General features: G+C 53.4%; 3 protein-coding genes across 4 annotated transcripts in view; 1 reads left to right on the forward strand and 2 right to left on the reverse strand.

Moving 5' to 3' along the window:
• Positions 1-13,234, forward strand: part of MYO1D (myosin ID) — a 363,713-nt gene extending 350,479 nt beyond the window's left edge. Inside the window, exon 22 of the mRNA XM_061142813.1 lies at positions 11,122-13,234. Coding sequence (XP_060998796.1) covers positions 11,122-11,278 — 157 coding nt within the window. The 3' untranslated portion in view covers positions 11,279-13,234. The remainder of the gene's footprint in view (positions 1-11,121) is intronic.
• CDK5R1 (cyclin dependent kinase 5 regulatory subunit 1) overlaps positions 1-18,292 on the reverse strand; it is a 50,778-nt gene extending 32,486 nt beyond the window's left edge. Inside the window, exon 1 of one of the 2 annotated variants that reach the window (XR_009692934.1) lies at positions 15,460-18,292. Coding sequence is in view for 1 of the 2 variants with exons in the window: in XM_061142814.1 (XP_060998797.1) it covers positions 17,233-18,156 (924 nt within the window). In the remaining variant the exon portion in view is untranslated. Of the gene's footprint in view, positions 1-14,441 lie in introns of those variants that run through there. The other variant, XM_061142814.1, reaches the window with a different exon arrangement.
• Positions 18,293-22,625: 4,333 nt separating this feature from the next.
• PSMD11 (proteasome 26S subunit, non-ATPase 11) overlaps positions 22,626-24,289 on the reverse strand; it is a 28,204-nt gene continuing 26,540 nt past the window's right edge. The window contains exon 14 of the mRNA XM_061142816.1: positions 22,626-24,201. The gene's annotated coding sequence lies outside the window, so the exon portion shown is untranslated. The remainder of the gene's footprint in view (positions 24,202-24,289) is intronic.

Below are 24,289 nucleotides of genomic sequence, written 5' to 3' on the forward strand. Positions count from 1 at the left end.
AGGTGCGGCCCCAGATCCCAGCTCACCTGTGGTTCACCCGTGGCTCCAACTCACTTCTCATCAACCCCGCTTTGAAGAGGCTTGACGTTGCCCTTAGGTCTTCTGGTTAGCGTCTGACATTGAAATGAGTCCCATCTGCTTTCTTAATGATGTCTCTTTTAAAAATTCATTCTTTCTGTAGACAGTTATGGAACTCCTATTCTGTATCAGGTAGCTGCCCTTAGGAGCTCTTGATCAGGGGATGAAAACTTCCCAGAAGCACTTAGGAAGTAGGGAGTTGAGCTAATGATTGTATTCTAGCGACTGTTTTGGTAGCAGGGTACACAGAGGTGCAGGCCTGGGCTCTGGCCCAGATGCTCAGGTTCAGATCTGGCTCTGCTTTCTGATCTTGGCGGGTAGTTAGATTCCTGGGGCCTCATGTCCTCTTCTGACTATGGGACTTACTTTGTCCTGTCATGAGGATCTCATGAGTTGCTATTGTAAAGCACTTAGTAAAAGAGCATACAGTACTTACTATTGTTATTACAGTCTCTTTCTATTTGATTTCTATTTGTATTGTATTATCATCAGATAAGATAGTCTCAGTCTGATGCTAATTCTTAAGTATTTATTGAATTTCTTTTTAGGGTATGGTACCTATTCCAAGTACACTTTAAAGTCATGTGTAATACTACTATATGACCCAGCAATCCCCCTACTGGGCATATACCCTGAGAAAACCATAATTCAAAAAGACACACGTGCAGGGCTTCCCTGGCAGCCCAGCGGCTAAGACTCTGAACTCTCACTGCAGGGGGCCTGGGTTTGATCCGTGGTCAAGGAGCTTGATCCCAAACGCCAAAACTAAGACCCAGCACAGTCAAATAAATAAATAATTTTTTTTAAAAGACACATGTACCACAGTGCTCATTGCAGCACTGTTTACAATAGCCAGGACATGGGAGCAACAGATGAAAGGATAAAGAAGATGTTGTGCATATATACAGTGGAATAGTACTCAACCATAAAAAGGGACGAAATTGGGTCATTTGTGGAGATGTGGATGGACCCAGAGTCTGTCATATAGAATGAAGTCAGTCAGAAAGAAAAACAAATATATTAACAAACACATAGGGAATCTAGAAAAATGGCACCCATGAACCTATTTGCTGGGCAGGAATAGAGATGCAAACGTAGAGGACATACTTGTGGACACAGTGAGGGAAGGAGAGGACGGGATGCGTTGAGAGATTAGCACTGACATATATACACCAACTTGTGTGAAACAGGCAGCTGTTGAGAAGCCGCTGTACCACGCAGGAGGCTCAGCTCCGTGCTCTGTGATGACCTAGAGGGCGGGATGTGGGGTGTTTGGGGGGGTCCAGGAGGGAGGGGATATATGTATGCTTGTAGCTGATTCCCTTTGTTGTGCAGCAGAAACTAACACAACATGCAAAGCAGTTATACTCCAATTCCAAAAAATGCGTACTCTCTAATTGTTGAGTATCGTTGAGCGCGCAAAGCTTATGTATTTGGTTCAAATCTATATTATTAGTTGGGTTCAAGTCCATGTTCTTTTAACATTGTCTGCAGATCTGTACGTTTTTAGTGAAAGTATATTATGCGGACATGTCATTATATCGTTGCACATCTCACACAAATGGATTTGCTTTTTTTACGGAGAGTATCTTCCTCGTGAACAACTCCTTGAAAAGGGAGAGGGTTATCTCGCCGGTTCTTCCCCCGCAGCAGCGCGGCCTGCCAGCCTTCCTTTGATTAGCATTTGCCTTGTGTGTCTGGTTTCTCCCTTAACTTGTCTCTGTCATTAGGGTCGAGATGGGTCTCTTGCAAATAGACTTCTAGCCACATTTCTCAATTTAGTCTGAGAACTCCCTTTCAACACATTATTGACCGGGGCGGTGGGGGGGTGGGGGTGGTTCTTGCAGAAATTAACGAGTGTGGCCAGCAATTTGTTATGTAAGTGAATATTGAAACACTGCAGTCCGGAAAGTTCAGGTAACAGAAGACATGCTTCCCTGGTGATTCAGCGATAAAGAATCTGCCTGCCAATGCAGGAGATGCGGGTTCAATCCTTGGATCGGGAAGATCCCCTGGAGAAGGAAATGGCAACCCCATCCAGTATTCTTGCCTGGGAAATCCCATGGACAGAGTAGCCTGGTGGGCGATACCATCCATGGGGTCGCAAAAGAGTCAGACACGACTTGGCAACTAAACAACAACCAAAGACGTATTAATATGTCTGAGGTTAACAGGGGTTCACATCTGTGCCGGCTTATGTTGTCTCGTCCCCGGGTTCCTTCTTTGCCCCTTTTGCTGGCCTTTCCTTCCTTCCATTAAGTGAAGCAGACTTAGTTCTCCCCCTTCCTTCTGCTGCTGTGGAACATGCGCCTTGCAGTCTTACTTTCTCCTTCACCATCAGTTGCCTTTACTTTTGTGCTTGTTTGTGGAGCCTGAAGTTCATCAGTCTCCTTACCCTCCTCCCAGATGAGACAGGGACCCTGGAACAGTGTCCTGGGACCACACCCCACCTCTCACGTTGCTCTTCTCCAGGATGTTGTTCCGCGTTGGTTTGAAACCCTCAGTCATCTTCATCAGTGCTGTGTTTTCCGCTTACTGAGACTGACCTGCATGTTTGCTGGTGAGTCTGCTCCCAGCACATCGCCCGCACCGCTCTTTTCCTCTGGATTCAGTGTCTTTCCTGACGAACGACAGGGTCCTTCTTTACCCGAGAGCTGAGCTTGTCCGACGCCCCGGGGCTCACCCCCGCTGTCTGAGAAAGTCTTTCTGTTGGCCTCCTGCTCAGCTGATGGGTCAGGGATAGAATTCTAGGTTGACAGATATTTTCCATAAACCCTTTGATGAGTCTGTGTTTTCATTTTTGCCTCCTAGTCGATGAGCAGGCCTGTGATTCCCTCGCAAGCGGTGTCTCTTTTCACCCTGGGTGTTCAGGTTTGCTCTGCCTTTGGGAACCTGCAGTGGATCTGTTTTTCAAGAGGTCGAGAGAAGAAAGCTTGAGGTTTTCTTTTTTCTTTTTTACTGGAAAACCCTTTTTGTGTGTGTCTCCTCACACCGTGGCTCTGTGCCTCTCTGCCTCGCTGGGAGGCAGGCTCCCGGTGACCGGCAGCCTCACGCTGACCCTGGTGCCTGCACGTCCTCAGCGTGGCATCTGCTGACATCCCATCCCGTCCTTCTCATGACCCTGCAGGGTCACCCTTCCTGGCCTGCAACCTCTACTTTGATTTTAAATATTCTTCCTGGGGAAGCATGTTCATGTTGGAGACATTTGTACACAATGGGCAGAGCTTGTCAGCTCCAATCATACTGTTCGAAGCAGCACCATTGCCTGCTCGGGGCTTCGAGAGAACAGGGGGCACCCACCCAGCTCGGTCTGGGGGTGGGGAGTGGGAGGAGGCAGTTCTGGAAAGCACTGGGGAATGATTGAAGAGGTTTTTAGCAGGAGAATGACAGCATCTTTTAGTGCCTTTAAATATCTCTCTGGTGACAAAGAGGAGGACACGTTTGAAGCAGAGTGCAGGGCAAACCAAAGACAGAAGACTGGGTTAGGCGGCTGTGTTCACAAGTAGGAAAAGGGGGCTGGGGTTCTGGGCAGTAAGGGTGGCAGCGGAGAGAGACCCAGAAAGTGAAATCAAAGAGAACTCGGTAATGACGTGAGCAGAGGAGGGACCAGGCTGAGCCGGGCTTCCTGGCCCCTGTGATGGATGGATGATGACACGTCTCCCTGTGACAGGCTCGACAGGAGGAAGGAAGCAGTTGGGGAAGGGGCCAAGAGGATGAGCTCAGTGTTGGACACAGACAGGCTCAGCTGTCTGCGGGACATCCAAGGGACTTGCTAGTCGGTGGCTGCACCTATGTGCTTGGGCCTCTGGCTGAGACAGGGGGCACTGATGGGGTAACTGTTGTGGAAACCACAGTTGTGGGTGACACCCTGGAGGAGAGGATGGAGGTGTGCGCGCTCAGTCACTCAGTGGTGTCCAGCTCTCTGCGACCCTGTAGGCCGCCAGGCTTCTCTGCCCACGGGACTTTCCAGGCAAGAATACTGGAGTGGGTTGCCATTCCTTCTCCAGGGGATCTTCCCGACCCAGGGATCGAACCCGGGTCTCCTGCATTGGCAGGTGGATTCTTTACCACTGAGCCACCAGGGAAGCCGGGCACGGGGGGAGAACGTATAGAATGAAAAGGACCAAAGATAAACACATCTAGGGAGCGAGGAGACAGAAACAGGCTCCTGCACGATTCCTGCCGCTTCTCGAGGCGTCTGACGTCACCCCCTCTGGCATCCCAGGCCAGCCACCCATGCTCAGGAGGCCCTGGTGCGTATCTCGGGCCATTAGCACTTGCCCATCTTCCTGTCAAGAACGGGCGCCTTAACAAGGACCTACCGTATAGGCAGGGAGCTCTGCTCAGTGTTACGTGGCCGTTTGATTGGGAGGGGGGCTGGGGGAGAATGGAAACATGTATGTGTATGATCGAGCTCCTTTGCTGTCCACCGGAAACCATCACAACCGTGTTAACTGGCTGTCCTGGCAGGCTACAGTCCAAAGGGTCGCATAGAGTCAGACATGACTGAGCGACCACGCACACACACATACAAGAGAAAAAAAATTTTTTTAAAAGAAAAAGAATGGGTGCCTTGAAGTCGGGGCCTGCATCCTACCCTCTTTATGTTCACTTTCTCTGCACGGAGCCCAGCCCATCGTGGGTACTTGGTAAATCTCCACCAAGAGGAGGAGAGTGGGTGGGGGAGAAATGGGTGATGGGGCCAAGAAAGGAGAGCCCTGGGAGAGGGTGTCCCTGCCTGGGGGGAGGTGTCAGGGCCACAGGGGTTCCCTGTGACCCGCTGTGTGACCCCACACGTCCCACCAGACCGGGAGCCTATCGTCAGGTGGTGTCGTGGAGGCAAACGCAGGCTGCATGGGGTCCTCAGGACACACTGCCTGCTCAGAACCATTTAGTGACTGGAGAGGTTTTATTTTCTACATAAAAATGGTGTCACTAGACTTCCCTGGTGGCCCAGTGGTTAAGAATCCACCTTGCAGTTCAGGGGATGCAGGTTCCATCCCTCGTCTGGAAAATAAGATCCTGCAAGCCTCGGAGTAACTACAGACTCCATGTGCTGCAACTAAGACCCAATGCAGCCAAATAAGCAAAAAAAAAAAAGAAAAAACAACACTTTTTAAATGGTGTCATCCCCCATCCCTCACCAGCCACAAACCCAGAGAGGACCCAGCAGGCCAGGAGATGTGACACCCCCACTCAAGACTGCACGGGCGCTTGGATTCTCAGACTCGCTGGAGGAGGGACCGTGGTCGAGGTGTCCGTTCGACCCTGACAAAAACAGAAGTAGCATTTCCTACAGCAGGATTTTGAAAGAGCTGCCCTCTGCGGTTTGACATGAGCAGAAGGACTCATGTCAAAGGACTGCCTTCTTGCAGGAAGCGAAACATGTAGGGAACAGCTGCAGACACGAGCGGGCCATTGTCCTCCCTGGGAGCTGGAGGCCCTGCACTGTGTCCCGGAGGCGTGCAGGTGGAGGGCGGCCTGTCCTGGTGAATCTAAGGTTTATTGTGAAACACTACATGTCTCACCGCTGCGAAAAGCATCTACTTATGACCTGCCCGTGCTTGGTGCAAGGCAAGCTTCCTCCCACCACATCCTGTGACCAAACACAGAGATCATTGCGTTAGCCCCGAAGTCTCTGGAACTGCTGGCCACTCCCCCAGAGGATCCATGCATCAGCCCTCTGCACTTCCCCTCACTCGCATCCCAATTCCCTTTCAAGTGCACATGTTAGAGCTCCAGCAGGGGATGCCGTCAAGAACAGAGGGCAGGGCTTCCCTGGTGGTCCAGTGGATAAGAATCCACTTGCCAATGCAGGGGACGTGGGTTTGATCCCTGGTCCAGGAAGATCTCACATGCTGAGGGACACCTAAGCCTTTGCACCGCAACTACTGAAGCCCGTGTATCTAGGGCCCATGCTCTGCAACAAGAGCAGCCACCACGATGAGAAGCCCACACACCCCAACTCGAGAGTAGCTCCCTGCTCACCGCAACTAGAGAAAGCCCTCTCGCAGCAACGAAGACCTAGCACAGACAAAATAAATTTTTCTTTTTTAAAAAAAAAAAAAAGAGTGAATGTGGTTCAAGTCCCGGGCTGCTGCGGGGCAGGGCAAGAGTCTTCTGCTGACCAGGGGTCTGGACGACAGGGGACGAGTTCTGGGCTGGTTCAGCCCCTGGGGACACTGGCACCACCACACTTAATGCAGGACTTTTCAATGCACCGCTGCAAGGGATGCCCACAGATCCGGTCTTGTGTTGACCCATGGATTTCTCTGATGAGCACAGGACTGGAGGAAACGGAAGCAAAGTAACTTGATCAAGGCCATTTGTCTGCAATGATGGCTTGGAACAGATGAAACGAGATGAAAGTCCCCGAATTCCACAGTTTGCTGAGCCATTAAATCCAGTAACAGAAGACTGGAGGAAAGCCCCTCCCCCTCACAGCCAGCAGCCTCCATCACAGCTGTCACCAGCAGCTATCAAATCTGCTCTTTTCTTTAAAAACTAAGGAGGGTGCGCTGGTTCCATGAAGATTTCCAGTGTGGTTAAGCTCCAGCAGAAGGTGTCACTTGACAGCTGCGGAGAATCCGCTCCCTTGTCTGCCTTTTGGACCCTCCCGCGCTGGTCTGTCTTCAAGATAAGCACAAGAAACCCCTCGCTGGCCTTCAAACCATATTGGTTTGAACTTAAAATGCTGAGGAAAAAAACACGGTTTCAGGACAAGTTCTTACATTTCCTTTAGATCAACCCACTTGAAAAAAAAAAATGTTGGTAAAATACCCCTAACTTAAAATTTACCATTAGTCACAATTAGTGCATTCAATGTTGTACACCCATCACCACTGACTAGTTCCAGAATATTTTCATCAAAGGAAACACCCCAACTCCTCTAATATGTTTTCTGTCTCTATGAATTTGCTTATTCGGGACATTTCATATGAGTGGAATTATATAACATGTAGCTTTTTCTGTCTAGCTTAACAAGGTTCACCCATGTTGTAGCAGGCATCATTACTTCATTCTTTTTATGGATAAATAATATTTCATTGGACCACATTTGTTTGTCCCTTCCTCAGTTGATAGATGTTTGGGTTATTTTTACCTTTAAATTATTAAAGCATAGCTAACAATGTTGTGTTAGTTTTGAGTGTACAGCAGAGTGATTCAGTTATATGTGTATATATTATTTTTCAGATTATTTTCCATCATAGTTTATTATAAGATATTGAATATAGTTCTCTGTGCTTTATAGGAGGTCCTTGTTGTTTATTTACTTTATGTATAGCAGTGTGTATATATTAATCCCAGTCTTCTCATTTCTCTCTCCCCCTCCCCTCTGTCCCCTTTGGGAACCATAGGTTTGTTTTCTATGTCTGTATGTCAATTTCTGTTTTGTAAATAAGATTTTAAACTTTGTACCAAGTTTTGGATTCCATACATAAGTGATATCATACATTTGTCTTTCTCTGAATTACTTCGCTTACTTAGTATGATAATCTCTACATCCATCCATATTGCTGCAAGGGGCATTATTTCGTTCCTTTTATGGCTGAGTAACATTCCGTTGTGTGTATGTACCACATCTTATTTATCCATTCATCGGTCAGGGGAAATTCAGTTCGCTTCCATGTGAGCAGTGCTGCAGCGAACTGGGGTGCATGTATGTTTTTAAATTGCGGTGTTTTCCAGATATATGTCCAGGAGTGGGATGGCGCTATAAAACTCCTAGAGGAAAACATAGGCAGAACACTCTTTGACCTAAATTGTAACAGTATCTTTTAGGATCTGTCTCCTAATGGAAATAAAAACAAAAATAAACAAATGGGACCTAATTAAACCTCAACGCTTTTGCACAGCAAAGGAAACCATAGACAAAAAGAAACGACAACCTACAGAAAGGGAGAAAATATCTGCAAACAATGCTACTGAAAAGGGATTAATTTCAAAAATATACAAACAGCTCATAAAGCTTAATATCAAACAATAAACAACCCATCAAACATGGGCAGAAGACCTAAATAGACATTTCTTCAAAGACATACAGATGGCCAAAAGGCACATGAAAAGATGTTTGATGTTGCTAATTTTTAGAGAAATATAAATCAAAACTATAATGAGGTATCACTTCACACAAGTCAGAATAGCCATCTTCAAAAAATCTACAAGTATTAAATGCTGGAGAGGGGGTGGAGAAAAAGAAACCCTCCTACATTCTTGGTGGGACTGTAAATTGGTATAGCCACTATAAAGGACAGTAGAGGTTCCTTTAAAAACTATAGAGTTACCCTATGACCCTAAAATCCCACTCCTAGGCATATGTTAGGAGTTTTATAGTATCTGGTGTTACATTTAAGTCTAATTCATTTTGAGTTTATTTTTGTATATAGTGTTATGTTCTAATTTCATTCTTTTACTGTCCAGTTTTTTCAGCACCACTTATTGAAGAGACTATCTCTTCTCCATTATATTCTTACCTCCTTTGTCATAGATTGATTGACCATAAGTGTGTGGGTTTATTTCTGGGCTTTCTCTCCTGATCTATATGCCTGTTTTTATGCCAGTACCATGTTGTTTTGATTACTGTAGCTTTGTAGTATAGTCTGAAGTCAAGGAGGGTGATTCCTCCAGCTCCATTCTTCTTTCTCAAGATTGTTTTGGTTTTTCAGGGGCTTTTGTGTTTCCATGTGTTTTTTCAAAAAAAATTTTTTTGAGTGCTCAGTTGGTCAGTCGTGTCCAACTGTGCGACAACCCCATGGACTGTAGCCCACCAGGTTCCTCTGTCCATGGGACTTCCCAGGCAAGAATACTGGAGTCAGTTGCCATTCCCTCCTCCAGGGGATCTTCCCAACCCAGGGACTGAATGGACTCTTTACTGCTGAGCCACAGGGAGACCCAAATTTTAAAAACTCTTGTTCTAGTTCTATGAAAAATGCCACTGGTAATCTGATTGGGATTGCAGTGAGTGTGTAGATTGCTTTGGGCAGTGTGGTCATTCTCCTCTAACTGCTGTGGCTAGGACTTTCGAAACCATGTTGAGTTAAGTGTCCAGAGTGGGCACTCTTGTCTTGTTCTTGATCATAGAGAATATGCTCTCAGCTTTTCACCGCTGAGTATGATGTGAGTTCTGGGTTTGCCATATAGATGGCCTTTATTATGTTGAAGTGTGTTCTCTCTGTGCCCACTATCTGAAGAGGTTCTTTATTATCATAAATGGATGAAATGTATCCAAAGTTTATTCTGCATTACTGTAAATAATGCTGCTCTAAACATTCCTATATCAGTTTGAACACCTGTTTTCACTTCTTTTGCGTATATATCCAGAAGTGGGTCGTGTGGTAATTCTCTTCGCTTCCTCTACAAGTCAGACTCAGTCCACGTTACCTTACTCTGTTGTCTGTTTGATGGCAGTGTGGATGGCATCAGCCGGGAGTTGCTTAGCTGCCTAGCTCTTCAGACCAAAAAGCCGGTTCTTCGTCCTGCCCTCAACACATGTAACTACTCAACCCCCTCTCTTCTGCCCAAACCCCACAGCAGCCTTACAAAGATAGGCAGGAACTCAGGGCATCTCCAACTGCAAGCAGGGCTGCAGCACTGGGGCTCTGCTCGGTCCGGAGGGTCCAAGCGCCCCTCACCAAGACCACAGGCTCAGCAACCTGGCTCCCACAGGAATGAAGAGGTGCCCGAGTCACTGCCCCCAATGGGCTCTGCTATTTTTATGCCCAAGCCTGGTTAAAAATAGCCATCTAAGCCAAGGTTTTAGCTGAAGCAGACGAGACATTAAGCAGCAGATACCTAATGCCCATGAGAGATAACAATGGGTCTCTTCCTTTGTCCATTTTCTGCTTCAACAACACGTTGAACAAGAAAGCTGGTAAACAGCCATGTGGAAAGCCCCTAAGAACACGGCCACGGCTGCCCACTCAGTGCTCCGGCAAAGGCCAGCCTGGTGTTCCAGGCACTCAGAGGCTGAGAGCGCCACTGCCCGAGGGTGCTCTTCCTCCAGAGTAAAGGGTCTGAGTGATGGTGTCACCCAAGCCCAGCAGGGCCTGGAAAGCGCCTCCCTCTCCCCTGGGCCAGGCTGGGCGGACGTGCAGTTGTGCCAGCCTTGGCCTGGCTTCCCATCCAGGTGGACCCTTGGCATCCCCTGCCAAGAGCAGCCACCTGACTACACCCAAGAGCGCCCAGGGAACCCAACCTGACTACACCCAAGAGCGCCCCAGGGGAATCGAAGGCGGGCCAGCCGGTCCAGACCTCCCGGCGCTGAGAAAGCCAGCGAGGCTCGAGGCGCAGGGTGAGACCGTGCTGGCCGCCAGGTCTCCCAGCTCTTACGTAAGCAGCATCTGAAGTGCAGTCAATGCGTCTCAAGGCGCCGGAGGATGGGTGCTGCTTCTACCTAAAAGGTGCGCCGCCTCCCCGCCTGGCACCCCGGCTGGGCCAGGAGAGCCACGTGGCCCCCGGGCTGGGGAGCACACACGAGCTGCCCGCCATGTGGGTAGAAGCGCCGCTCACCCTCCCTGCCACATTGCCAGCCACAGAGCCACCCCATGTGGGAGCAGCACCCCCCACCCCAGGGCCGCTGGCATCAGGCTGGTTTTCACAGCCGGACCCACGACAGGCAGGGCCGAGCCAGGACTCACGGAAGGCATTTCTCTTGTCGGGGACCATGGGTAGGGAAGAGCCTCCATTTACCCCTGGAGGCAGCACCCCTGGGGCTCTCTCTTGCCATCAGAAGAACTGATGATCACATCAGAGCCCCTTGCCGCGACATCCCCCAGCTGACATCTAAAGCCCAGGCCCTGGTCCCTGGCCTCAGGCCCGAGGCTGCGGCTCCGCTGTGGCTCCATGCTCTGTCCTGCCGCGCGTGTGGGTTCTCGGGAGCTGGGCCCTGGCTCCCCTCTGACTTTGGTTTGGGCGTATAGCCAGGCACCATCTCTCCCATCCTCCCCCTCTCTGCGCCCAGCCCGGGGGGCACCTGTGTGGCCCGGGAGACTCCCCCGGCCCCGGCCGCCTGCTGACTGCCTGTCTTCTTCTCGGTTCTTCCAGCGAGAAGCGCCACCTGCAAGTCAACGTCACCAACCCGGTCCAGTGCAGCCTGCACGGGAAGAAGTGCACAGTCTCCGTGGAGACACGGCTCAACCAGCCGCAGCCTGACTTCACCAAGAATCGCTCGGGCTTCATCCTCAGTGTGCCCGGCAACTGAGGCACAGGGAGACGAGGGCTGCCCGCCCAGCCACCACTAGACACCCGCTTGTCAGGGTCCAGGCTGGGAGGGAGCCCCCTGCCTCCCCTGCGACTCCTCCCCGAGGGCCAGCCCGGCTTCTGCCTTTGATCTCTGCCTTCCTCTGTCCTGACTGTCCATGGCTCCCTCAACAAATCAAAGACCCTGTGTCCAGCCCAGCCTGCAGCAGCCCCTCCAAAACAGCTCCCCTCTGGTCAGCAAGGGCCACCCCCATGCCAGGTCAGATTGGCCTGCCTGGCCCTGTGACTGGCCCTGCCAGGGGAGGGCTGGGGGAGCCTGGATGTCGTTTCCAACCAAAGCCAAGCCCCTGGAGTTGGGGGCGGCTGTGGGGAGGTAGCCCTGCCCTCTCTCTGGGGCCAGCTGCTCCTTCCTCCCCAAGGTGATGGCAACCCCACACCCTGGTTCAGGGAGCTTCTCAGAGCTCCCCGTGGACCCCATCTCCCCAGCAGCCCGCCAAGACCACCAGGTGAGCAGGTTCACCTGGAGAACCAGCCCCTCCGCCCAGGAGCCCCTGGCCAAAGGAGCCATCCCGCCCAGCGGGCAGTCTGTCCTGCTCAGAGCCGGCCCCAGCCCCTTGACCCTCTGCCCAGAGAGCATGGCTCTGGGAGTGCCACAGGAATCGTCTTACTTATCCATGCAGCCCAGGCCGTGGTGGACTTACACTTATTTCTGCAGTTAGGAGCAGGGTTACTAACCAGATACCACGTCTGCTGTACCCACACTGGTGTCAGGAACACTAATAAAATGGAATAAAAGGGGAGCACTCGGGGGTCTAGAAGTTTTCCCCCTCTAACGCCTCTGCCTCACACTCACATGGAGAACCAGGCCGGGGGCGGGAGGGTCGGGGCCCACAGGAACTTGGGGAATGGGAGCGATAGGAAAGAGAGCGGGGGTCCTGGCACTGCGGGCCAGGCCAGGATGCCCACCCAGGCCAGGAGAGTGGTCACCCTGCCAGTCCCTGCCCTGCAGAGGGTACGCGTGTTCCAGACGCCCCGGGACCACGCCGCACTCCCCTGGGCAGCCCCGGGCCTCCCAGCCTGGAACCTTCAAGAGTCAAGACCCAGGCACCCCATGTGGTTAAGGGGGCGCTAAGAATGAGCCCACGCCCCAGGTGGAGCCAGGCAGGGTGTCGAAAAGAACACTGTTTCGCCGCTGGGGCTCCTCCCCGACCCCCCTCCACGCTCCTCCCCCCGTCCCCCTCCACGTTCCTCCTACCCCACACCCCAGCCCCGCCTGGCACACCCAGGGCCCACCGCCACCCCGAGGATGCCGAGCACATGCACACCCCATACCATCCACAGCACAAGAGCCCTGCTGCCATCCAGGTCTCTGAAACCCACTCTCATCCTCCAAGCCTGGTCAGCTGCCCGCACAGGGCCCCATTCAGCAACACCCACAGCTTTGCCAACTGCCTTGACACTATCGGTCCTCCCTAACTGGAACATCGCCTCTCCTTTCCACTTACTGCCCCAAACTTGTTGCTTTACTAGATACATGCAAATGTTATGTTTTAGACACACCAAAACAGAATATGCCAAACGAGTGCCTTTCGGAGGCTGGAGAGGAAGGGGGAGTCCGGAGTCCCACCTCCCACTGTTGGGTGTGGCCTCTGGCCCTTGAGCTCAGCGCCCCCCGGCTGAGGGCCGTTGCACCAGCACCGTCCACAAGCACTTTTTCATGATGTCCTGCAAGAAGTCAGTGTGTGCGGCCACTGAAGGAAAGAATTTCAGGTGTGATCACGGCGCCGAAGGCAAAGCAGGGGGGACACAGTGATTGTATGCAATGAAGTGTTTTCTCGTGATTTAGTTAAGTGTGGTTTTATGGTTTGGTGCGTATATTCCTATTTTCCATTAAATTAACTTTATTTCTAAAGCATATTTTGATTTATCATCAAGAGCAATAAAGCATTAAATCTTACTCTTAAAGGTATTCTGCTTATTGAGTTGAAAACTATCTAAAATGGTGAAATTTGGGCATGTAGAAAGTCAATTGTTATCCTGGAGGCTGAAAGGAGCATTAAGCACAAGGTAAAAATGGATGATAGTTGGCCTGGGGCTTTTGATGAAAAATATTAAATAGTGAGAAGACAGCTGTGGGGAGGAGCCAGGAGGGGGCCGAGGGGTGGTGTTAAATCCACACTTTTCTTCCACTATGTTGAGGCCTGTGCACTGAAAGCGCATTGCTTTCACCTTTACTGAAATCGAAGTGCGCAGAGAATAAAGGCAAGGCTCGGATCCCCAGGGCTGCAGCTCAGGGAGAGGCCTGAGTGCACCCTGGCTGGCTGGCTGGCCAGCCCCTCCCCGAACCCGCTGGTTGGGATGGGTGAGCTGCCAGCAAGCAAGGCCCTGCAGGGAGATGGGGCCACCCCAGCACCCCAGGGTGCTGCAGCCAGAGGACGCTCCCAACCCCCGGTCACTGGCCGGAGCACGCAACGACGGCTTCTGACTCAGAAGACAAGGCGCCCCGATCGCAAGGCTGCCAGCTTCAAAGGCACAACCTGCACAGGTGCCGCCCAAGGCCCAGGGCAGCTCCAGCCTGCCAGGCCCCGAGCCCGGGGAGAACTGAGACCAACACACCAGGTCTCCAAGGCTCAGGCTGGTGGCAAGAGGGAGCACAAACCGATGGCAATACAACCGGTAGGGGGCCCCAGCCTTGCCACAGTTAGGGGCTGGGGAGGCTGCTTATCTGGGAGCTGGAGTTTGCTCCTTTGGAAACCTGCGCAGAGCTAGGCTGGCCGCGCTGAACCACACGGACCCAGCCGGCTCCTGCTAGCCTCGGGACCTCCGGGCAGTGGGCTACAGGCAGAGCCTGGCCCCACACACCCGGGGCCCAGCCCTCACCAGGCCATGCCTGGGCCTGACTCTCCCTGGTCGGAGGTCCTGGGCCTTGGGAGACCAACTCCTGCCCTGGCCACGCCAAGAAACCCAAGCTGACTTCACCCGGGCTTCTTTCTTAATCACCTTAACCGTGAACACAATTGTTAAGCCTTCTCCCCTAATCCTGCCCTCCTCCCCTCCCCCACACTGCAATCCAATTATGTTCTGAGCACAGGAATCCTTTATAAAAACGAGCGAGCCCCCAACCTGCTCTTGAAGGATGTGCCCACAAAAAATGGTCTGTGTAATGGATGGTCAGTGCATTTTATTTAATCAGCACAGTACAAAAATAAATAAAAATAAGGGGAGGGGAATTAAATTACAGCCAAACTGAGCTTCATGACCTTGTCAGATTATAAACCACACATACTTACAAACACGCTACGCATACATACAAAAATGAGACAAATATAAATTAATATTAGCAATACCCACAGTTTGGTCAAAGAATAGCTACAGAAGAAATTGCACTAAAAAACCAACATACATCGCACGTGTGTAATTAGCAGTTTCAAATATACAGCTAAGAATAGTTCCAAGTGGAAAAAAAAAATGGCACATTTCCTTTTCATTGCAAGTTTAACAACTGCTAGAACAAAACTAAGTTCTAATAACTGCATGGAAAGAATATATCAACCCTTCAGGTTTTACAGGAGAAAAGAGAAAAACCAAATCCTGAACTATTATTCCTGTGACTTGTTCTGTGCACGGGTGTAATTTTCACAGCCATCTGTTCTAAGATTATTTTTCTTAAGACACAAAATGCTCCTGGTTTGCATGCACAATATCACTGTAAAAGCAACAATTAAAGAATAAAGGGTGGGTTTTTTTTTGTAGGTTAGTTTTTTCCTTTTTTTTTTTTAATTGTTCTAAAAGTAGTCTTCATAGCAGCATGTCAAATGGGTTCATTGCTTGCACACTCAAGTATATCAGTTTCTTTACACAATGCTGATGACCAGTGCAGAGGAGGAGACCTCGCCAGGCTTCACATGGATGGAACTAGAGAGTTCTTTCTTTAGTCCCCAACCATTCCTGAAATTTGCACCGCCTCCATAAATTAAAAAAATAAATATGGAGAGAGAGAAGGAAACACACAAAACTGGAATCCCGCGGGTGCGCCTTCCCGCAGTTTCAGGCCCGGCAAGGCCCACGAAGGAGCAACTCCAGACCCCGGGTCCCGGCTCTTGACACTTAGCCCCCCCGACACCACCCTCCCCCCCACCCTCGCTTGCCGCCGGGGCCCCGACGCCCCCACCGGCCGCCTACCTCAGGTCACACACGGCAGCAGGATCTACACAGACAGGCTGTGTGACAACTCCCGCGGAGAAGAAGCGCTGCACGCGAGGTCCCCGCCGGCAGCCGCGGGTTCCTTCCAGCCCTGCGGCAGGTAAATCTGGCCGGCGGTGCTGGGAGCAGCTCAGCGTGAGCCTCGGGGCGCAGCTGAGGCCCATACTCCCAGCTTGGGGCAAGCCCTCGTTCTCGCGAGCACCACGGGGCCCGCAGGCTCGACGCCGGGCCTATTAAATCGGGACCTCAGTTTCACAGCTTTCTCTTTTTTATGTGAATTTCAGTAGTGCTTGTGCTGAAATGGCAGCCACCTGGAAGCTAATCCTATGTAAAACGGCCCCCTGCCTCCCCCACCCCCAACCTCCCCTTCCAGCCCCTCTTGGGGGGTTGAGACTGGAAGAGAGAATTCTCTGTGGGCCTTCACATCAGTCTTTGTTCCCCAAAGCCAGAGGGATCACAGGCGACTAGCTCCCTTCTCTGGGTTCTCTCCCAAGCCCCCAGCCACCGATCTGGGAGAATCAGAAAGAAAATGAAGTGACACATCATGGGTTTTTACAGCCACTGGGGTTGAAGGTGGAGACCCAAACAAGCAGCTGCAATGATCAGTGGGAGAATCAGCAGGCAGTCAGGAGTTCAGCTCCCGGCTCGTAATTGTCTCCAAGATCCAGCTGTCTCACTGGGCCTTTCGGGACAAGGCTTCGTCTTCAGGAGAGACTCAACTGTTTGGAAACAGCTTTAAATCAACAGGGGGTGAGGGGAGGGGTGCATCATTACCACATCACCCTGATCCCTGACATCACCCCCGCCCCAACCCCTGCAGCTCCGCAGGGCAAATGTCATGGGCATCAGCAGGAGCCTGAGCCGATGGGCACCGGCTCAGTCCCAGGCATGGCAGCCCCACCTGCCCGGGAGGCAGGCTGTTGACAATGGGCACCTGCAGCTGCCCTGGCCTTCGCCACGGGATGACTAAGCTGCATGATTCAAATGAAAAATTCACCCAAGAAAGGAGTTGTCCCTGGCATCACCCCACCCCTTGGGAGCCGGGACCCAAAATGAACAAACTTAGTGAGTCAAACCAGCTCATTAACCAACACTACCAACAGGACTGGGGGTGGGGGACGAAGGAGGGGAGGTTTGGAGGAGGGGGTGTGGGGGCGGTTCCATGTCTCCACAAAGGAAAGCCCTTCTCCCTAAAAAAGAAAAAAGAGCAAACCAGGGTCGTGCATGGCCAAATTAAGAGGACATGATCTTCGCACCAGGCCGGCTTCCCCTCGATTGAAGAGGCTGTCCCAGGGCCACGGGCGTTCGGCCTCCTGAGCCCACGTGCAGCGCAGTCCAGGTGGCCGGCTCCAGGAGCCTCTGGGAGAACAGACGACCCAAAACAGGAGCCAGAAAATGGCCTCCAACCAAAAACTCCCATTCCTCCCTGGGCTGCCTGGCTGTGGGCCGCCTTCCCTGCCTTGGTCCAGCAAGGGCACAGGCGGCAGAGGCCGGTCAGTCCTTTCAGTTCCCCGGAGTGAGAGGTCAGGGGCTGGAGTGGCTCTGAATACATCTTCTGAATGTTGCACAAGGTTCGGGAGTTCAGAAGCGCCCAGAGTTCTTGGCAGGGCGGAGGAAAACCCCAAGGAGGGGAGGTGGGAAGGGAGAGGCCCTTGGTGGCTTTGCTAGACACATACTGTACACAAAATCTGATTTAAGAATAAATTTTTAAAAATGAATTGAATCCTTGAGCCATGATGCAGGCTAGCGGGCTCACCGGTCCAGCCCGAGGAGGAGCCGCTTCTTGTCCTCCTGGCCGCTCTCATTCTTCAGGTCGGAGAACACCTGCGTGAAGTAGTGGGGGTCAGCGTTGATCTGCAGCATCTTGGAGCTCATGAGGTTGATGACGGAGAGGCAGCGGTCCCAAAAGGCCTCCTTGCAGCTCTCCACCAGGAAGGGCTTGAGCGGATAGGAGATCTCGTTGCCCATGTAGGAGTAGGAGAGGTACAGGCAGGTCAGCAGGACCGCCTGGAGCTCGTGGTCGGAACCCACCTCGGAGGAGATGACATCCCGGCAGAGCATGTAGAGGAAGACCACGTTGGCCGGCGTGATGAAGCCCTGGTCCTGCCAGCCCTGCAGCAGCAGCGAGCGGTCCACGCTGCGCAGCCAGAGCACAGGGTCCGTGGGGGACAGGTGCTTCAGGCGGTAGCACCGGCGACAGAGAAACTCGCCCAGGCAGCGCAGCAGCTCGCTGGTGGACGCCTGGACGATGACCCGTTTGGGCGTCCCTGCGGAGCTGACGGCAGGGTGCGGGGCCTTCTTGACGGACGAGGAGACCCCGGTCTGCGAACCCGAGAGCTGGCTGGCAGGGGGGGCGGGCGGCTGGGCCGGCGGGGGCTGGGCGAACGTGGACAGGTTGGCGCACGACAGCGACTTCTTCAGGTTCTCATTGTTGAGGTGCGTGATGTTGTTCTGGTAGCTGCTGTTGGGCTGCACCTTCTTGGAGTTCTTCTTCTTGGCCGACACGGCCACGATCCTCTTCCACGGCAGCACGGAGATGATGGAGTGCCGCTTCAGGTTCTTGTCCTTGGCGTTCTTGCTGTTCTGCACGGCCGTGTAGTGGCCCACCGTGGCCGCGCCATCCTCAAACAGCGTGGCCTTCCGGTAGCTGGGGGACAGGGACAGCACCGTGCCCATGGTGCCTCTGCGCGCCGGGCGGGGACCCGCGCCCCTGCGCGCCCAGCCTGCCGGCTGGAGGGAAGAAGCTCACCGAGCCCGCGGCGGCCAGAGGGAGGCGGGGGCGCTCCCGAGGTCGCGTGCCGCCCCTCCGGATCTGTGGGGGGAAAACAAGATGGTTCTCAGCATCAGGCGGGGCTCGCGCCGCGCTCCTCCGCCCCGGCCTCGGCGGCCCCGGCCCCGGCCCCGCGCCCGGGGCCTTCCCCGGTTGACACGGCCCCGCCCGCGTCCCCGAGCCGCAACCCCGGCCTCTCCACTGCGGCACCGGCACCCGCTCCCGCCGCGGTCCGCATGGCAGCGCGGGGGCCCGGGCGCCGGCGGAGGCGGCCGGGGACCCCGCCTAGACACGGCGCGCGGCCGCGGCCCCGGCCCCCCGGGGGCAGCGGGCGGCCCGAGGGGCAGGCTTACCGAGCAGGTGGCTCCGGCGCTCCGCACCTTCCGCAATGCGCGCCGCGGCTCAGCGCCGCGGTCCCGGGGCTCGGCGGGGCTCGCGCGCGGCGGCGGCGGCTCGGGAGCTTCTGTCCAAGGTTCTGCAGGCGCCGCGGCCCCGCCCCCCGCTCGGCCGCCTTCGCCGCCGCCGCCGCGCCCGCGCCCGCCCCGGCGCGCACCTCAGCGGCCTCCCTCTCGGGCGCGCGCGCGCGGCCCACGCGCCGGCCGGGCCTGGTCTCACCCGGGAGCCGGGGCCGCCGCCGTGCTCACCACGAGCGGCGCGCGGTGCGGGCAGCGACGCGGCCGCGAGCCCCGGGCGCCTCTCTACTCGCCGCGCCCCATCCAGGACCCGGACTCGGGCGGCACCTCCCGCCCCGCCCCGCGGGGCCGCCCCCCTCCCCGCACTCCTCACCGCCCGCTCGGCGCTGCCGCGCCAGCAGCAGCCCGGCCGCGTGAGACTCGCGAGCTCACCGCGCAGCTGAGCTCGGGCGGGTGGGGAGCGCTGGACCGGGAGGGCCGGGGCGGGGCCGGGGAGCGACCCCGCCCGCCGCCCCGCCCAGACACGTGCTGCCTTTGTTCCCGCCGCGGCGTCCGCAGCTGTGGACGGCGGGGGCACCCTTGGCCGCATCCGCGCCCCGAGCCGCCTGAGAAACAGTCCACCGAGGCGGGGACCGGAGCAGCCTCCTTCCATTTAACGCCTGAGACCCCGGGGACCGAAGCTAGGGCGCTCAGGGAGCAAAGGCGGGGAGGGGGGAGGCCCCGGTGCCACGCGCATCCGGCGGGGACTGTCCCAAGGCTTCAGAGTGCTTTTCCCTCCGGGACCTCCGTTGTCCCGTCCCGGCTCAATGCCCACCGCCCAGGTAAGTCTCAGAAATACAGGCCAGAGGCGTAGGCTGCTCTGGGCCGTCCCACGGAGCGACTCGCCTTCCCCTACACCTGGACAGGACCCTGAAGCTCTGAGCCCATTCGTATTCAGCCCATCCTGAATGTGACCTCAGAATTTCCCCTGGCCCTCTTTATCTGTTATAGTACAACTGAAGTACCTGCTTCAACCAGCCTCTGATCTGCCGAGTTAAATATTTTTCATGCTAAGCGGGTATAATTGGAAGACTCGGTGCTCCTAAAATTATTGAATTCTGAATCAAATTCTGGTTCTGATAACTTTTCTTTTCACAAAGAACAAGAATCCTTCACAAAGGCTCTTCTTCACTTATTCTTTTAGTTTGGTTCTGGAGATTGACTCAGATTTGACCACTAACCTGGGAAAGGAGACACTTAAACCATATCCTAATTCCAATTACCACTTCTTAACCTAAGGAGGAAGTAGCAGTCCAGAGAATACGCCATCCCCTGATGCCCAGACCACCCCAACAACCTGTGTCAGCTCTGCCTACTGCCCTGAGCAGTACTAAAATCTGGTGTCACTCACAATGCTACATCATCAGAAAGTACTAGAATTTGCTAAAGTACTACCCAGAGGTTTCTCTGTTGGTAATGGCCTGGGTGGCCATACAGTGGGAATGCAATGCTCGGGACTCCGGCTACTTCCTGTGGCGCGCCTTAGAAACATCCACAGCAGCTGTGGTTTTAACTTAGACGGTAAAGGTCAGCCCTTAGCTTGGTGTGCCCCTCACTCTGAACATTCCTCAAGTAAGGTACAGCCCCTACCTGCTTTTCAAATGGAGCTGTGCTCTATAGAAGGAGCTCTGAGCATCAGTCTCCTCCGAGTCCCTGGTCCGATGACTTTCTCAGGCAAAGCTGGACCCCAGCCTATTTTCATTCTGCCCCTAGTGGAGGCCCTGCTCCTGACTTGACCCATGACCACATTGCTTTTCCTGTGTCCCTTTCAGATTATGGATGGTTAAGCAGGAAATGCATGCTTTCCACTTCCCCAAATATGCTTAGATTTCTAAGCCTATAATCCACCCCTTAGAACTATCTGGACCCATCCTGCTACCTGTACCTGCAGATTTCAATTCTAACTATTCCAGTTCATGGTGCGCAGTTCCACTTCACTCCATCCCATTTCCCAAACCATGATGGAAGCTCGCGCTGGCCTGGGCCTTTTCCAGCCTGGCTGCTCTCAGGTCCACTCTTGCCTTCGCCCAGTCAGCCCTTACCTACTACCTTCAAAAAGAGCTCTTGGCAGAACTATCCCAACCTCCTCACGCTTGTCAGAGGTGAAAGTCGTGTGTGCAACAGGGCATGAATGGGATGGCGCTGCCAGCACACTGGCTGTTGTGACCAAAGAACCTAGAACACTGTCCACCCGTCATGCCCGCTGTGTTTTGAGACACCACGCCACTCTGCTCACCCAGCCCACCACCACCACCCTCCTCAAGCTCCCATCACTGCTCCAAATGCAAAGAAAGGGAAGAGCAACCATCTGCCCAAAACGGCAGAATCCAGGACCCAGGAGGCAGACCCAGATGAATGATGCACAGCTGTTTTCTTCCCGCTCTTCACCAGAGAACTGCAGGGAAGCTCTCCAGATCCCACCCCCATCCATCAGCCTCTTTATCCTATAGTCTGTCTCTAGCTGCCGGAAGGGCCAGCCCGCTTGGTACATGCGCTGCTGAGCTAGGATTTCCTGGAGCGTTCCCATGCTCTGCATGCCCCCTTCCCAAGGAAGGGAGGTCAACGCCCCAGTCGGCCAGCCCCCGAAAAGGTTCCGAATAAAGCCGGGCTGAGCCCTGGCTCCTGAGGAAGTCGTGCTTTGTTCTCTCAGGCATCACAGAGCAGCATCTAGTGGCCCTTCTGGGCAGCACAGATTACATAACTCTAGCCTGCAGCAGGGTTTCGGAGCCAAGGGCCTCAGCCGCCACTCCCAACGCCATCAATATCTCATTAACACACAAGGAAGCCCTGGCACCATGAAGCCTAGTGCCAGAAAGGGCCCCTAAGTGAGGGAGCCAGGCCCAGGCTAGCCCATGGGCCACCCCACACTCAGCTGCGCCTGGATGCAGCTTATCGAGGCCTGGGAAAGGAAGCAGTCCTGCAAGGTCTAGGGCAGCACTGTCTGAAAAACAGCAGTAGTAATGTGAGCCACAAACACAAGCCACAGAGTTAATTCAGTATTTTCTAGCAGCCACATTTAAAAAGTGAAAGGAACAGGTGAATTTTAATAGTGTATTTTATGTAACCTAATCAATGCTCAAAATATTTCAACATATGTGAAAAGGAAGTTGAGCAATGAATTTTTCATTTTTTTCACCTTCTTCAAAGTATTCTCATTTGTTTACTTTTGCAAGACACCCCAGTTTGAACGAGCCACATTTCCAAGGGCTCACCAGCCGCACGGGGCCGGCAGCCACACCCTGGGCAGCACAGGTCTAGAGAAGTCAGCAGACATGCTGAGGGAGCAGAGGACAGGCTCTGAGCTCCTGGACTGCCCACCCCTGGCTCTGGGCCTGGGTCCTTGGGGAGAGTTTTAAAGCCCTTTATTGAAGCACAACTCCTCCTCAAGTACAACTATACACAGAGACACCATACTGAAACATGACAGAGAGTGGCTCGGGCTGGAGTTGGCAGCTAGAGCCCACCCCTTCCTCCCAGTGGCCCCAGAGTCCCACAGGAGTCTGAGGAGCAGGATGAAAATCAATGCTTTTGAACAAGATCCAAAAAAACTAAAACTAAACCACAACTGAATGCCAGGATTCTCCAGGCACCTGCCCTTCTGTTACCTGCATGTACCCCTCCCGTCGCAATTACCCGTGGAGGAAGCACCATGCTTGATGTGCAGGTGAGGAAACAGAGGATGTTACAACCCAAACCCCATGTCCTCACTGGACCACGAGGCCTTGAAAAAACAGGTAACTGAGCCCCCATCCCCATTTCAGACCTCACAGACCAGCATTCTCACCCAAAGGCCGCCACTTCACCCTGGCTCTAAAGGTCTCCCATGAAGCACATTTGAGACAGCAGAGCTCTGTCCAGTCTCGAGGGCTACATTGACCTGTCTGGACTTGATCAGGAGCCCTCCAGCACTCAAGAAAGGACACTTTTTGAAAAAAAAAAAAATTGTTTTTATTGGAACTCATCTGAACATCAGATATACCTGGTGTTGGTTAGCAAGAACCGTTTGTACATTTGATATTGATGGTGCCAAAACCAAAACAGTGACTGGACATGATGGGGAAAGATGGTGAGAACAAAAACCTGATTTTGGAGAGGAAAATAAAAGCCAGTCAGATTCAGTGAGGATGCAAAACCTGGTACAACAAAATCCTTTTACAAAATATAAATTTATTACGAAAACCTGGAAGGATAATCTGAGAAAGGGAAAGAAAGATAACAGGAAGGCAGCAGGAAGGAAGGAGGCAGGAGGAGGGGGAGAGGAAAAAAGAGGGGAGAGAGGAAATGAGAGGAAGAGAATACAGCTGAGCACAACAGAGGCGCAGAAGCTTACCTGCCCAAATGGCATTAAAGCCTTGCTATATAATCTCATCGTAAGACAAAGCATGCGGAGAACAGTGCTCTACCTCCCATCCGTCCCATTTCTAAGAGGCAAATAAAGACGCTCCCTGGGAGGGGGACATGAGGTTGCTCAAAAACCCAACAACGAAAATTGAGAGGGGGGAGAAAAAAACCCACACCCCACAGTCTCATTTCCAACGTTCACTGTTTTAAAAAGGAATAAATCCATCTGACAGCAGGAGAGGAGCGGTGGGACGGGAAGAGAAGCTGAAGGGTTTCAGACAGCCTAACTCCCCTGTGGGGAGAGGAGGAAGGAAGGGAGACATGGGGTGGTCATCTGGGGTGGGGGGGAGGGGCGCACGGGGGTAGAGGGGAAGAGGGAGAGACAGAAAAGAGCAGAGGAGGGGGGCAATTAAAACACTGACGTCTAATCTAGTTTACTGTGTTAAAAAGAGCCACATGCACAGCAGGCCCCTGAGGGCCCACACTGCTCCCCGTGTGGCCACGAGCTCCCGGCCACGTCCCATTCCTTCCCGGGTCGAGCGGAGCCGTGCAGGCGCTGCTGCTGCTGCGGTGGCGGCGGCGGGACCTTCGGCCAGTCTGCTGGGGCCACTGTTGGGGAAGGGCGGGCGGACGGGCCGTATGGCAGGGGACAGAACACCGAAACGCCTCATTTTCAAATAAAAAAGAAAAGAGCAGTCTATACACAGTTGTTTGTTTTGGTTCGGTACAAACAGAATAAAAAGTCGCTGCTTTGATGGTCAGGCAAACACCCAATTCGGAAGAGGAGGCAAGGTGACGCCCAGCGGGTGGGTTAGGAGCCCCGGTGGCTGGTGGAGCGCCTGGCTTGGCGGCCCTCTCCCGGGAGGCAGAGAGCCACAGCTTTAGGTAGTGTAAGCCTTTTTCCTTTTATTCAGAATAACTTTTTTTTTTTCTTTTTCTTTTTTTTTTAAGCAATTTCCCCACTCCCAAGTCGGGCCAGTAAAGATTACATGAAAACTGGCACACCTATCGGCTGGAATACAGATGCACCAAATGAGGATTTAAAAACTTTCCGAGCGAAAAGTAGAACAGAAAGAAAAAAGAATCTCCTAGCATTTTCCCCAAAGGTTTCACTCTCCCGCCACACACACTCTCCAAAGGACCGCTACAGATCCAACTCTGCAAGAGAAGACAGAGCAGTGTCAATCGGGGAAGCCGCCCGCGAGGCCACCGGGAGGCGTTCAGTCTCAGCAGGCAGAAGACAGCG

Source organism: Dama dama, chromosome 5 (genome assembly GCF_033118175.1).
Source record: "Dama dama isolate Ldn47 chromosome 5, ASM3311817v1, whole genome shotgun sequence".
NCBI lineage: Eukaryota > Metazoa > Chordata > Mammalia > Artiodactyla > Cervidae > Dama > Dama dama.